This window comes from Bos indicus x Bos taurus, chromosome 9 (genome assembly GCF_003369695.1).
Source record: "Bos indicus x Bos taurus breed Angus x Brahman F1 hybrid chromosome 9, Bos_hybrid_MaternalHap_v2.0, whole genome shotgun sequence".
Lineage (NCBI taxonomy): Eukaryota > Metazoa > Chordata > Mammalia > Artiodactyla > Bovidae > Bos > Bos indicus x Bos taurus.
This window is the reverse complement of record NC_040084.1, coordinates 89,547,605-89,562,317: the sequence shown is the minus strand read 5'-3', so window position 1 is coordinate 89,562,317 and position 14,713 is coordinate 89,547,605. Positions and strand designations below refer to the sequence as shown.

General features: G+C 40.8%; 1 protein-coding gene across 13 annotated transcripts in view; it reads left to right on the top strand.

Moving 5' to 3' along the window:
• The window catches only part of SYNE1 (spectrin repeat containing nuclear envelope protein 1), a 496,771-nt gene that overhangs the window by 388,483 nt on the left and 93,575 nt on the right, over positions 1-14,713 (top strand). For all 13 annotated transcript variants that reach the window (XM_027551881.1, XM_027551880.1, XM_027551874.1 and 10 more), the window contains 9 exons: positions 137-270; positions 881-1,085; positions 2,751-2,933; positions 3,482-3,628; positions 5,742-5,896; positions 6,630-6,777; positions 7,994-8,088; positions 11,884-12,118; positions 14,226-14,420. In XM_027551881.1, coding sequence (XP_027407682.1) covers positions 137-270; positions 881-1,085; positions 2,751-2,933; positions 3,482-3,628; positions 5,742-5,896; positions 6,630-6,777; positions 7,994-8,088; positions 11,884-12,118; positions 14,226-14,420 — 1,497 coding nt within the window. The remainder of the gene's footprint in view (positions 1-136; positions 271-880; positions 1,086-2,750; positions 2,934-3,481; positions 3,629-5,741; positions 5,897-6,629; positions 6,778-7,993; positions 8,089-11,883; positions 12,119-14,225; positions 14,421-14,713) is intronic.

Here is a 14,713-nt window from a genome sequence, read left to right as displayed (position 1 = left end):
TTGGGGCAAAAGTCACAGTTTATGTATTTGTGTGTGCATATTTTCATATTGTATGAAAGCAGCTATATTACTTCAAAATTTGATCATTAGCATTTTTAGACCCTGTCATGTCATCTGTGGCCTTTTCTTTGGGCAGAATCTTCAAGATGATCTAGAAAAACAGGAAAAGAGCTTGCAGAAATTTGGCTCTGTGACCAACCAACTTCTAAAAGAGTGTCACCCACCTGTGACAGAAACTCTTACTGATACACTAAAAGAAGTCAACATGAGGTATGGAATATGCTGGTTTTACACTGTTGCTCATTATTTATATCACAATCTAATTATAAATAATGATACAATTAAACCCTAGCATTTTGAACTTGAGCCTTATAGGCTCTATTCTATTAATGTTTTTATTTTCACAAAATGAATTTAAGGAGAAACAAATGTAGTGAAGATGGGGCTTCTCAGGTGACTCATTGGTAAAAAAAAAAAAAAATCTGCCTATAGTATGGGAGACCTGGGTTCAATCCCTGGGTCAGGAAGATCCCTTGGAGAAGGAAATGGCAGCCCACTCCAGTATTCTTGCCTGGGAAATTACATGGACATAGGAGCCTGGCGGGCTATGACTGCACACACACACACACACACACACAAATGCAGTGAAGACATTTGGAAAGGAATTATAACTGCAGTATACCCCAAGATTGACCCCTTTTCTACTATCTACCCTTGAAATATGACTGTGAAATGTTACTTTTTATTACGTTAAATAGAAATGAGACATCTGCATTATTTCCATATTCACATGAACCAGGATCATGAAAAATAAAATAGCAAATAACAGCATTTGGTGAGAGGTGGGAATCAACCCATGAGTGTTGGCTGTCGTTTCCAGATGGAATAACTTGCTGGAAGAGATTGCCGAGCAGCTGCGTGCCAGCAAGGCCCTACTTCAGCTTTGGCAGAGATACAAGGACTACTTCAAACAGTGTGCTGCTACAGTTCAACAGCAGGAGGGACGAACCAACGAGTTCTTGAAGGCAGCCACCGACAAGGACATCGGTGATGACGAAGTTGCCACCTGGATCCAAGATTGCAATGTATGTTCAAGAACTATCGCGAGTTCTCAACTTGCCAGGCTTAGACTTCTCAAGTTTAACAGGGCGAGTGCTGCTGTGTGTAAGCTTTTGTTATGGCTCTATGTGGGACAGCTTTCCAAAAATAATTGTTTCAAATATCAGAGAGCCTGCTAGGTTTTCAGAACACAGTTGCACATGTATCAGAGTTAAAGAGATCCCCTCCCATTGCTTTCTTTTTTCCTAATGGAATTTTTTCATTTTTCCTAATGGAATACAGTCCATGTGAAAGACTTAAGAATCTCTGTTTTTACAGAGTTGGTCAATATAAGAAATGACAGTATGAAAAGTAATGTTACATCTTTTAAAAATCCACTGTTAAAAGATATAGTCCAGTTAGGGCCATTATCTCTTATGTAAGCCTCAACACAATAATTTCTTCTAAGAACTTAATGGTAAGAAGAAGTCTTTCTCTCCTGATTTATGAGGAGTATACTTCTTTTTAATAGCTTTTTAATATTTCTCTTTTTCACTGCAGCTGCCAATAACCTACTTAAAGTTTTCAGGAATTATTCTTCTCTTGTTTCACTTATCACATGCCTCTTACTGTTTGCCCCGTTTGTCTTTATTTTAATGAACTTATTTCAAAGACCTTCTTATAAACTTTCCCAAATCAGTTTATTAGAATTAGGCAGGTTATAAAAGACACATAAATAAAAGTTTAACTCGTTCTAAGGCCTTCACACAAAAAATGAATAATCCCTTGAAAGCTAGAGTTTAAGTTTTACCGTAAAGTTAATTCAGTGGTTTTTTTTTTTTTTTTTCTTTCCACATAGCTCATCTTTATGAGATTTGTCATTTTCCATATTCAGTCCTCCTGAGTTGAGAGATACTTGTTTTACAGTCAAGGGCGCCAAATGATGGCTGTGAATTTTCTGATCTCTCTGTCAGGATTAAAGTTGCCCTTTGTTTTTCCCCTCTCACTGAAGTCCCCAGGCAGGCTCTGCTCTTTCCATCTATCTGTGAGTCATCAGCAACAGGTAGAAGAACCAGTCAGTTGTCATCCCTAAGTGGTAGATGGAACTGAAATAGGGAATTTCCACCAGCTTATAATTTGGAGTATATACAAGGGTCCCACAAAGCATGGAGGCAAGAGATGCTGCGGAAAAGGATGGAATCCACTCTTGCTGCTGCTCACAGAGCCGTGCCCAGGCTTCTGAGCCCACCGGCCAGGGGTGGGGTACTGTAACCACGGTGGTGTGACCACACATACAGCTTCCCCTTGTGTGTCTAATGTTAAGTCCTAGAAGGTAAAATGTAGCACTGGATTTTCAACTTGATATCAATTACATGAAGAGGCAAGGGGAAAGAAAAGAAAAACTGCCAAAATATTTCTAGTTATGGGCTATACTTGTAGATAATTTTTTTTCTTCTTTATGTAAGTTTTTCTGCATTTCCTCTATGTCTTATAAGGAACCTATGTGGCTTTTATAATCAAAATAGCACTTTTTTATGTTAATACACACGTTTTTAAAAATGGAATTCAATTTTTGATTTTTTCCCCCCTCTACAGGGGGAGGTTATTTAGTGTAATAATTGAACAAATAAGAATGAGTGTCTGTAATTGTTTACAATAATGAGTACACTTAACCTGTTGTTTCATGATGAGCATATTTTCGTCTTCTGTAGGACCTCCTCAAAGGATTGGGGCCGATTCAGGATTCTCTTGTAGTTCTTCATGAGCTGGGAGGGCAACTCAAGCAACAAGTGGACGCTTCGGCAGCATCAGCCATTCAATCCGATTGGCTCTCTTTGAGGCAACAATTACATGCTCTCGAACAGGCTCTCTGCAAACAGCAGACTGTGTTACAGGTACAGAGCTTATATTCAGCGGGTGTTATGAATTAGGCATCCTGTAAAACCTGGCCATAAATAGGAAAAGGAGAACTCTCATCATCAAACAATGCTTCCTTCAAGATCAAAAAATTTAAAAATAAACAAATTTAAAAGTTCCAGTGGGGTCAAGGAAAGCTGGGAGTCTTGCCCTGTTCTCTACCATGTAATTTTGCCCTAAAATCAGTGATTTTTTCTCTTGGTAAAATATGTTCAATTAATAAATGTTAAGTAACTTTAATGTTAACACTCATTTTACATAAGCTTTTGTAAGAATCAATATATCTCTCTTGATAATGTATTTTTAAAAAACTTTAATTGGTTAATTAATGGTACATAGAAGTAATTCTAAGCTTTAGGAAAATTACATTAATATAAAGAAGAAAGTGTAAATCATGGCAACCTTGTCTTTTTAGAAATGACATCTGGAGAATGGCAATTTGATGCAAGAATATGAAAAATAATTTTAACATCCACTTGCCCTTTCACTAGATTTCTAAATACCAATTTTCTTTTGTGAAACAAAGGCTGGCGTTCTTGACTATGAAACCTTTACCAAGAGTTTAGAAGCTTTGGAGACCTGGATAGTAGAAGCTGAAGAAATATTACAAGGGCAGGACCCTAGCCACTCCTCTGACCTCTCGACCATCCAGGAAAGGATGGAGGAGCTGAAGGTAAGTGTGTTCAAATCCTCATCCCAGATCTAGCTTCTGCTGCTTCTTCTTTTTTTATTTTGGCCAAGCACATGCATTTTAATTGTTTAAAACTGTACTTCCTCTACCAGGGAATCGAGCCCATGCCCCCTACAGTGAAGTCACAGTCTTAATCACTGGTGTGCCAGGAAAGTCCCCCAGGTTTATATGCTCAGAATCTTAAGGGTAACTCAGAACTCCTGACATAGGCCTGCCGTTTGTTCCCAAGAGAATTCTTGCCAGCTCTGCTTTCCTTTTCTCTTGAGAGGAGTGATGTCTGTGACCACAGCCGATGTCATGGCCCGTGATGGGGGACCCCAGGAGCAGTGCTATGTCTATCTCACTCTTCTCCCTCCTCCCTCTTGTCCCTTCTCACACCTAGCCCATGACCTCCGCCCATGTTCTTCAACCTTTCATCGCTGCCTTCATCCGCTCCCAGTCAAGTTGCCAGTCTCTCAGGGGCCAAGACCAAGCTTCAACCTCCACGGGCCTCCTTGAGTCTCCCTCTCTCCCTCCAACCCATAATGCTACAATGGTCTTTTCCTTTTGCAGGGATTCACTTAATTATGAACTATATTAAAGTAAGTAAAATAATACAATAGACATGCCCATTTTTATTATTATATTATCCCTCTGCTTAAACCCTCTATGGGTTCCCATTGCTCTCAGGATAAAGATGTGGTGAAGTATCAAGACCAGAAATACCCAGCTTCCACCCTCTGAAGGAGCTCATCTTCACCACTGTCCCTGTCACTCTCCAGCCACTTGGGAGCTGCTGTTTCCCAGCGTCTCTGGGCAAGATGTGCCCTGGCTTCCTTCTTCCTGGAATTCATTCCTTATCCCCACCAACTCCGTGCCCACCAGAAGGAATCAGCTCCTGGTCCTTTTGTTCAATGGCGCTCTCAGAAAGCCTCCCCTTCTGTCCATGACCAGGCTACCCAGCAACACACTGTCAGACCCACTGTTCTTTTTCTTCAGTTTCGTCGTATCTTCTAATGACGCTCATTCGATTAACTGACTACTGTTCTCTCCACTACCGGAATAGTGTCTTACACTCTGTGAGCACCGTGTCAGTTTTGTTCACTGCTGATACGTACCCGTGGAAATTCTGGCATCTAACAGGTTGCTTTTGGCTTTGACAGTTGAAAAGGTTTATTCCCTCTCAGGGTGATGAGCCTTTTTTCAGAGCACATAAAGTGGAAACACTCACAGCCAAAGGTGGCCTGACCTTTTCTTCTTCCTATAGCCAGTTTCCTCGATGGAGTTAAGAATGCCCACAGGAAAAGGCAGGACAGGCAGCTTTGTCCTGTGTGTGGAGGGACAAAAGAGACCAGAAAGCATAAACTGCTTTCTCAGTTGAGTCTCACCAAGTTTGGGGCTGGGGTCAAGAAACTAAAGCTGAAGCTCTTGAGATGACACATGGTAATTTCAGAGCTTAAGTGAGTTTGTGTTGTATCCAGGGAGAACCCATCAAATGTTGCTTATCTGGCTCTCTCACGAGCTGGGTGGTCTTAAGCAATTTCCTTAAAGGGTCTGTGCCTCATATTTCTTGTTGTAAATCAGGAATAGTAGTGGTTCTTACCTTATGGAATTGTTTTGAGGATAAAATGAGTTATTATCTATAAAGCTCTTGCAACAGTGCTTGGTTTATAAGGGCTCAATAAATGTTAGCTATTACTGCTATAACTATTATTATTATTATGAAATAATAGTGGAGCAGATTAACACAGATAAATGACATATAAAGGGTAGGAAATAAGTTTTTTCAGTCATCAACACAATTTTCATCCTTTATCAGTTCAAGCAAGTATTACTGCTGAGTAAATGAGGGAAGTAAATAACACATATAAACTACTAAGCGTTCAATAAAGGACAGCGAGTAGCCATGCAGCAATAGCAGCAGCAGCACTGAAAGCTGATGGGGAGGTGCCGTTTTGCTTTCTGTGCGACTCTGGAGATGGCAAGTGGGTGCCTAGAAACGCAGAGGAGACCAAAGACCAGCTTCTCCCAGAAATCAGAAGTTCACTGTCCACTCTGAAAGTCCTCTGCCTTTTCTGACCGTGGTGCTAAACCTACTTTTGCATCTTGCTTCCAGGGACAGATGCTGAAATTCAGTAGCATGGTCCCAGATTTAGACCGTCTGAATGAGCTTGGATACAGGCTGCCCCTGAACGATAAAGAAATCAAAAGGATGCAGAATCTCAATCGGCGCTGGTCTCTGATCTCCTCCCAGACTACGGAAAGATTCAGGTAGCGTAACCCAGAGATGTTTTGGCTACTCTGAAATATCTGTACAGATAGTTCATGATTTGTGTATATTTATACATTCTAGTGGAGAAGGCAATGGCACCCCACTCCAGTACTCTTGCCTGGAAAATCCCATGGACGGAGGAGCCTGGTAGGCTGCAGTCCATGGGGTCGATAAGAGTCGGACACGACTGAGCAACTTCACTTTCACTTTTCTCTTTCATGCATTGGAGAAGGAAATGGCAACCCACTCCAGTGTTCTTGCCTGGAGAATCCCAGGGACGGGGGAGCCTGGTGGGCTGCCGTCTATGGAGTCGCACAGAGTCAGGAACGACTGAAGCGATTTAGCATAGCATAGCATACATTCTAGGTCTTTCCAGTGATAACAAAATTTGAACTAAAAGTGGGCAACTCAAATTGTGATACGGCTTCTCATGTTGAATTTACTGAGGAATGTTTAATCTTGTTTTTATCAAAAAATAAAGCTTTTATATATGCTTTACCCTCTGAGCCACCAGGGAAGCCCTTTATATAAGAATATGTAAAAGATATATAATTTTATCATTAGAACATTTTTCTTCAGTTTTCCTTTTATGTTTTAAAACACTACCTCATGGGAGAGCTTTGTAGAGGTCAAATTAAAACTGGAGGCAGAGAATATTTAATCTAGTTTTATGTGCTACAGGCATAAGAAAAAAGCAGCAACATTGTCATTCTTTTTCTTTCGTTCTGTCAGTAAGTTACAGTCATTTTTGCTACAACATCAGACTTTCTTGGAAAAATGTGAAACATGGATGGAATTCCTAGTTCAAACGGAACAAAAGTTAGCAGTAGAGATTTCAGGCAATTATCAGCATCTTTTGGAGCAGCAGAGAGCACATGAGGTAAGTTATGCCAGTACTGTTTTGGCTGATAAAACAGTTAGGCCTTTGGAAGATGCTGAAAAAAATGCCATGTGGAAGAAAGACCTATACTGTGCGCCGAGTCTGCTCAAATGCATGCAGTGTTTTTGTCGTCTTTTTTAAGCTTGAAGTTTTGATATCTTAATCCCAAAAATGTGATTGGTTATAAGCATGGGACAGGCTTCAATATCCTGCAAGGTATCATGTCAGAATTATGGTAAGGTAATTTCCAAGTTGAGTTACAGACTACAATAATATTTCTGAGGCTAGTTGCTTAGAGATTACACTTTGGTCAAAAATCTCTAATAAATTAAAATTGTGAGTTCTTTAAAAAGCACATACATGTTTTATACTAGAAAATCAAGCTACCAAACATCTCCCAGTGTACTTCCTGATCAAATTGCATTATAATTCTTTCTCAAGAAACATCTAGAGTGAATTAGATCTGGAAAGCAAATTAATAAATTTGCTGTTAGTCTCTATTTTGCTGTTTTCTAGTGTAACTAAGTTGCTCCGTGTGTTTATGAAATACACACAAATGGAGATCCAGGATTCCTAGGGCAGAGAAAAGCTAAAAGCTGGAAACTTGCTAATGAGTATGGAGCTTTGGGAGGGGATTGTGAAAATAGTCTAAAATTGATTGTGGTGATAGTTGTATAACTGTAAATATGAGAAAAATTATTGCACACTTTAATCAGGTGAATTCTATCTCAATAAACCTGTTTAAAAAACAGTGAAAATTTGAAAGTCTTAGTGGTGAAACAATTTTATTGACTTAGCTAAATTGAAAAACAGTGAGTTTATTAAAAATGGTGGATTTTTTCCATTCTTCAACTTTTTAAAAGGTTTTAGAACTATTCTGTCTAAAAATGGACCATATTCTGCATATAAAATAAACCAGAATACAAATTATGTATTAACTAACTTTATTGGGTGATTTTGAAAGAAAGAAGGGAAACATAATTATACTTTTAGTCACAGTCTTAGTAAACAAAAACTAAACTGTATCTTTAAGTTTATCTTAACGGATAGTTTTTAAAATGTTCTTACCTTGCAGGATTTTTTATATTAATACAGCCTGATTCATCTGGAAGTGTTTTTCATAGTCTTGCTTAAACCAGAATTTTTGGAAAGTTTTTGGAGAACTGGTCAGTAAAATTAGGAACTCTAAATTATGTTTTTCTTTTTTAAATAACAGTTGTTTCAAGCAGAGATGTTCAGCCGTCAGCAGATTTTGCACTCAATCATTTTTGATGGACAGCACCTTCTAGAACAAGGTCAAGTTGATGACAGGTAGGATTTTGATATTGTATCATAAAGAAAGGTTCCAGTAAATTAGTCATTTTCTTTGAGCAGATTAGAGAACATATGCCTAAAGCAAGTGTCCCACAAAGGACCCTCAGTAATTAGAGGAAGGACTTGTCTGAACCACTGAAATGACTGAGTATTGAATCTTTTTAAAGAACCTCTGTTGTGTTATATGAAGGACATAGAGTAGTTGGAAGTCACCTAGCCAATCTTTGCTAGTGGTCTGGAGGAGGCTGGAATTAAAATAGATCAGAATGAATTGTGTCAGTGATGTGTCAACAGATGCTGGTAATATTCTCATACAGTTGCAGAAATTTTATTCCTCAGAGGAGCACAGAGGTCACTAGTCTATCTCTCTTACTTACAAATGAAAAATTGAGGCCCAGAAACGTGAACTCATTTGACCAAGGTCACATAACTAAGTAGCAACAGAATCAAGCCTAGCCCTCATGTACCTGGTTTTTACTCAGGAAAAGCCAGGTTTCCCTTACCATGATTTGGAAATGGTTTGCTACCTTAAGTCAGATTACACTCAGTCTGAAACCCTGCTTTCTCTTTATTGCTTAGCAAAGTATCTCTGTATTAAAAATGCAGAGTAAAATCTAGCCCCTTTTTAAATTTATGGTATGTGAATTGGCAGCTTCGTCTTGTGTTACCTTTCTTAGGAACAATATTTACTCTACCCAATCAATTTTCTATGATGATATTTGGAATACAAACCTCGTTTTTTTAATCACATTTGTATGTCTTTTCCATAATTAGGACCAGTTCAGTTCAGTTCACTTCAGGCGCTCAGTCATGTCTGACTCTTTGCAACCCCATGAATTGCAGCATGCCAGGCCTCCCTGTCCATCACCAACTCCTGGAGTTCACCCAAACTCTTGTCCATTGAGTCGGTGATGCCATCCAGCCATCTCATCCTCTGTCGTCCCCTTTTCCTCCTGCCCCTAATCGCTCCCAGCATCAGAGTCTTTTCCAATGAGTCAGCTCTTTGCATGAGGTGGCCAAAGTATTGGAGTTTCAGCTTTAGCATCAGTCCTTCCAAAGAACACCCAGGACTGATCTCCTTCAGAACAGACTGATTGGATCTCCTTGCAGTCCAACGGACTCTAAAGAGTCTAGTTGTGATTATAATTAACTTAGTTCCCCCCCGCCCCCACAAAATAGAAAATAAGTCATTATTTTGATTAAGAGTGTGTTGGTTTTTTTTTTCATGTTTTGGAACCAATTTTAGTCTTAAGTGGATATTTCTTTGGAAGTACATGAAAGATTTTCATGGTTAAACTTGGAACAACAAAATTTGATGCCATATTTATTCTAGGGAAGCCAAACTTAAATGTGAGCTTAACTAAGAATTTAAGGCCTTTAGAATAAGACATATTCAAATGCAATCAACTTATCTTTTGCTTTATCCTCCCTTCTCCATGACAATATTATAAAAGCTCACATCATTAAGTAAAATAAAATTTAAAATTCATGTGCAAGCCAACATCTATTAAATTTTAAATGTTAGCAGAGAAAAACACCAAGGAGATGAAAATATGAGGATTGGACCTGAGGATAATTTTGAACGTTGCTAGTGGGAAAAAAAAAATTCAGATGAGAGCATGTTGATAAATAAGAGAGGTCCTAGATTACCAATGTATTGTGTTTTAAAGGTTTGTTTATACGTTTGGTTTTGAGAGTTCAGGTTCAGCACTGAGCCCAGTGTCATGTTTTGAGTAGTTCCTCATGCTGTCAGATAGCTCCAGACAGCTTGGTTCTACAAAGTGAAGATGAGGCTCCAGAAAGACCCTGAATGCTAGCTGATAGGGAAACAGTATGTATGGTACTCTTATAGACCATCCTCAAGGCCTGGAGTTAGACATTGTCAGAGATGACAGATGCTTGCATCTTTTAAGGAAGTGTCATGAACCTAATTCATCATATTTGACCTTACAGATACATCCACCTATTCTGATACACTCACTGTTTGCAAACACTGATAGTTTAACTGTTATTACTTTTTAAATTCATCATATTTAGTTCTATTGCAAATAGATTATAAACATCAGAATTTTCCTTCAAAAACAGAAGCACTGAATAACACATTTGGTTACAAAATCAAAGTTTTTAGTGTGTGTGTTAGTTGCTCAGTCATGTCCAATTCTTTGTGACCCTGTGGACTGTAGCCCTCCAGGCTCCTCTGTCCATGAAGTTCTCCAGGCAAGAATACTGGAGTGCGTAGTCCGTTTTCCAGGGGATCATCCCTACCCAGAAATGGAACCCATGTCTCTTAAATCTCCTGCATTGGCTGGCGGGTTCTTTACTGTCTGAGCCATCAGGGAAACCAAAGTTTATAGTAGCCCTAGGTAATATATCAAGAATATAGGAGTCCAGAATAATAAATCTAATTCAGATTAGAACCCATCCGCAAGAGGAAAGAAAAGCAAAATGAGTAAAATAGAGAAAGAGCAAGTAATGTTACACTTTAGTACTAAAATGTGTGACTAGCACTATTATCTACAAAGAAACCCAGTCTATTTGATACTGTACAAACCAGTTCTAGAGCCACAGTTGGCTGCTAAAGAAACATAATTTAAAAAAAAAAAAAAAAACTACCAACATTTTTTAAAGTTAGGAAACACAGAGGTAGGAAGAAGCAACTGAAAGTTCTGAGATTAGTCAGCCTGATATTGAGAAAGCTTAAATAAGATTTAATGTCTCTAAGTATATGGACAACCTTTATTCAAAAATGATGATTAGATAGTTTACATTTTTCTAAGAACGGGTAGAGTGGGCTTAAAATGTAGAAGGGATGGTTTAGAATGTGAAATAATTTGCTAAAGATTAGGGCTGTCTATTGTGAGGGAAGAGTGAGAGTTTATGGAGTACAGTTTTTCAAGTATTTTTAAACAACATAATTTTATCTAAGTGGTTTATGATTCTAGCTAAAATAACGCAGTTCTGTTCATCCAAAGTGGTTTATAATTGTAGCTGGGGACAGAGGTTGTAAATAAGCTGGTCTCCTCACTTTCTCCTGCAGTGGCATACTTAAGATGCTGCCACGTGCTGCATACGTTGTGCTGGGCGTGTCCAGGGGGTCGTTTCCACTGAAGCTGCTGTCTTATGTTCTATCCCCTCTCATGCACTCAGAGTGAATGACAGTGACCTTACAGATATGTCCACCTGTTCTGACACACTGACTGTTTGCAAACTAATAAAGTGAAAGTGAAGTCACTCAGTTGTGTCTGACTCTTTGCAACCCCATGGACTGTAGCCTACCAGGCTCCTCCGTCCATGGGATTTTCCAGGCAAGAGTACTGAAGTGGGTAGCCATTTCCTTCTCCAGGAGATCTTCCCAACCCAGGGATTGAACCCAGGTCTCCTGTATTGTAGGCAGACGCTTTACCATCTGAGCCACCAGGAAAGTCCTGGTGGACTGATAGTTTAACTGCTTATTAATTTTTTAAATTACATTCGGTAGAGCTGACAGTAGATCACAGCATGATATATGAAGACCTCTATCCTAGATAGGGCTTCCCTGGTGGTTCAGATGGTAAAGAATCTGCCTTCCGTGTGAGAGGCCTGGGTTTGATCCCTGAGTCAGGAAGATCCCCTGGAGAAGGGAATGGCTACACACTCCAGTACTCTTGCCTGGAGAATTCCATGGACAGAGGAGCCTGGTGGGCTACAGTCCATGTGGTGGCAAAGAGCTGGACACGACTGAGCAGCTTACACTTTTACAACACTTTCATCAGGATAACAGTGGTTTTCCTTATGTAATTATTTCTTCACCAGGGATGAGTTCAACCTGAAATTGACCCTCCTCAGTAATCAGTGGCAGGGGGTGATCCGCCGGGCCCAGCAGAGGCGGGGCGTCATTGACAGCCAGATCCACCAGTGGCAGCGCTACAGGGAGATGGCGGAAAAGCTCCGTAAATGGCTGGTGGAGGTGTCCTGTCTGCCCGTGAGTGGTCTGGGGACTGTCCAGATACCACTGCAGCAGGCAAGGGCCCTCTTTGATCAAGTGCAGGTAAGGTGCAAAGCAGGCTATTTTTAAAACTCTTCTGTGTGTTCACTGCATGCTTTACCCTAACCCCGGTTCTTCAGGATTCTAGAGTGACACTGGAATGACAACAAGCATTGTTCTCAAATGTCCACAGAAATATACAAAATGATCCATTACAGAGTCCATATTTAACAGTGAAAGTCCCAGCTTCTTCAAAGACTGCCTGCACTTCCCCCCCAACGCCCTCTCAGCAGCTCAGTGAGTCCCAGCGTGGATGGAAATGCAGTGGCAAGGACAGGAAAACCTGGCACTGATAATACATATTTTACTCATGAGCCGTTTAAACATGAACCTTAAATATTCCAGAAAAGGTGAAAGGATCAGCCCTGGGTGGGCTGTTTGTCCATTCCCCTTACTTTCACCACCTAGGAGTATGGAACTCCAGCCTTTTAAATAGAGACCTCCTCATCCTCTCATCGGTCCCTCCCAGTATATTTCGTGGGGTCCTCTTTCTTAAAGGTCATTCTCTGCTTCCTGTCTCCTCCTCGCTTCGCTGGGAAACCCCATCTCTACACATGGCTTCCACTGCTCCCTACCAGGAAAGAAGGGTCACTTTGGTTCTTCTGGTCACATTCACCTCCTGAGCCTCCAACTCATGCATCCAGCCACCTTTTAGCTTTATCTGCATCACAGACATAATATACTTGGTGGGTTCCAATAGCATCTATGATCCCTGAACCAACCACTCTCTATCAGTCCACTCCATGTGTCCAAACCAAGGGAAGGTCATCACTGGTCTATATCCATCAGCAACCCTAGAGTCCTTCCAGAGCTCTACTCTTTTTTCTCATGCTTCTTGCATCTTATATCCCTCAAGTCTTCATCCTCACTGCTACTGCCTTAGATTAGGTGGTCATGATTTCTTCCCTAAATAGGCAAGCGCTTCCTAACCTATCTTTGTTATTGTTGTTTAGTCTCTAAATCATGCTGACTCACTCTCTTGCAACTCCATGTACTGTGGTTCACCAGGCTCCTTTGTCCATAGAATTCTCTAAGCAAGAATACTGGAGTGGATTGCCGTTTCATTCTCCAGGGGATCTTCCCGACCCAGGGATCAAACCTGCATCTCCTGCATTGGCAGGCACTTTCTTCACCACTGAACCACCAGAGAAACCCTAACGTGTCTTAGGGTATCTGATATATGACCTTCTTCCACTCCATTTTCTACCTGATGGCTTAATACTCTTCCATGAATCTCAGTCACTTTTACTATAAAAATCAGTCTTCTCTTCAAGGTCTGGTCTTGCCTTATCTAACACCACTCACTTATAGACATCCTACATTCTAGCCACTGACAACTGAGTCTAGTGTCCTGACTCCTCATAATTTATCCTGTTGAGTGAGTTTGCCCATCCTTATTTCTCTGTGCGGAAGGTGTTCTCTCCCTGACTCCTGGCCTCATCACACCAGATCCTTCTTCATCTGGTTGTATCCCTGTGTCTTTCAAGACTCATGAAGCTTTTGCCTCTTGAAAAAGCCTCGCTGTGCCCTCCAAGTGGGTCAGACATCCCTCTGTGTCTCTTTGCATTAGCCTCATAGAGAAGTCAACTTCATAGAGAAGTCACCCCACTCCAGTACTCTTGCCTGGAAAATACCAGGGACGGAGGACCCTGGTGGGCTGCAGTCCATGGGGTCGCTAAGAGTCGGACATGACTCTAAGCGACTTCACTTTCACTTTTCACTTTCATGCATTGGAGAAGGAAATGGCAACCCACTCCAGTGTTCTTGCCCGGAGAATCCCAGGGACGGGGGAGCCTGGTGGGCTGCCGTCTATGGGGTCGCACAGAGTTAGACACGACTGAAGCAACTTAGCAGCAGCAGCAGCATAGAGAGAAGTCTTCCTGTTGCATCATGACTGTTTAAAAGTTGGCAACAGAAACTAAGCCCTGTCTGTGGAATTCTCATTTATTTATATGTTCCTTCACTTGGGCCCAAAGTATAGGGTCAGTAAAGCTTTGGGGGGAAAAAGGCATGTTATGGATGTAGAAATTTAGGATTATTTAAAAACACTTATAACGGGGATATGGTGAAGAGAAGAATGAGAAAGTCAAAAATCTCCGGTTCCTTTCAGTTCAAAGAAAAAGTGTTCCTGCGGCAACAAGGCAGCTACATCCTCACCGTGGAGGCTGGCAAGCAGCTTCTGCTTTCGGCCGACAGCGGGGCTGAGGCCACCCTGCAGGCCGAACTCGCTGAGATCCAAGAGAAATGGAAGTCAGCAAGTGTGTGTCTGGAGGAGCAGAAGAAAAAACTGGCCGGCTTGCTGCAGGTAAGTTCGGCTCTTCCCTCCTGTGGGCCTCATGTGGCTTAAAATGCCCTTGTAATAGTTGTGCTGCTTCCTCAATGTCATTATCCTGTGACTCAAATAATGCTGATCATTACATCAGACCTTGCAGTGTTTTGTCCCCTGTGTCTCGTTTAAGACTTTGTCCTGTCTTGCCTCAACGGGAAAAGTTTCCCAATCTTCAGCAGTTTGTCTTTCAGGAAAATCCCCCAACAAAGTAGTTTTAAATCTAATAAGACCGTCCAAGTGATGAACTCTTGATTCATGGTCAGTGCTAA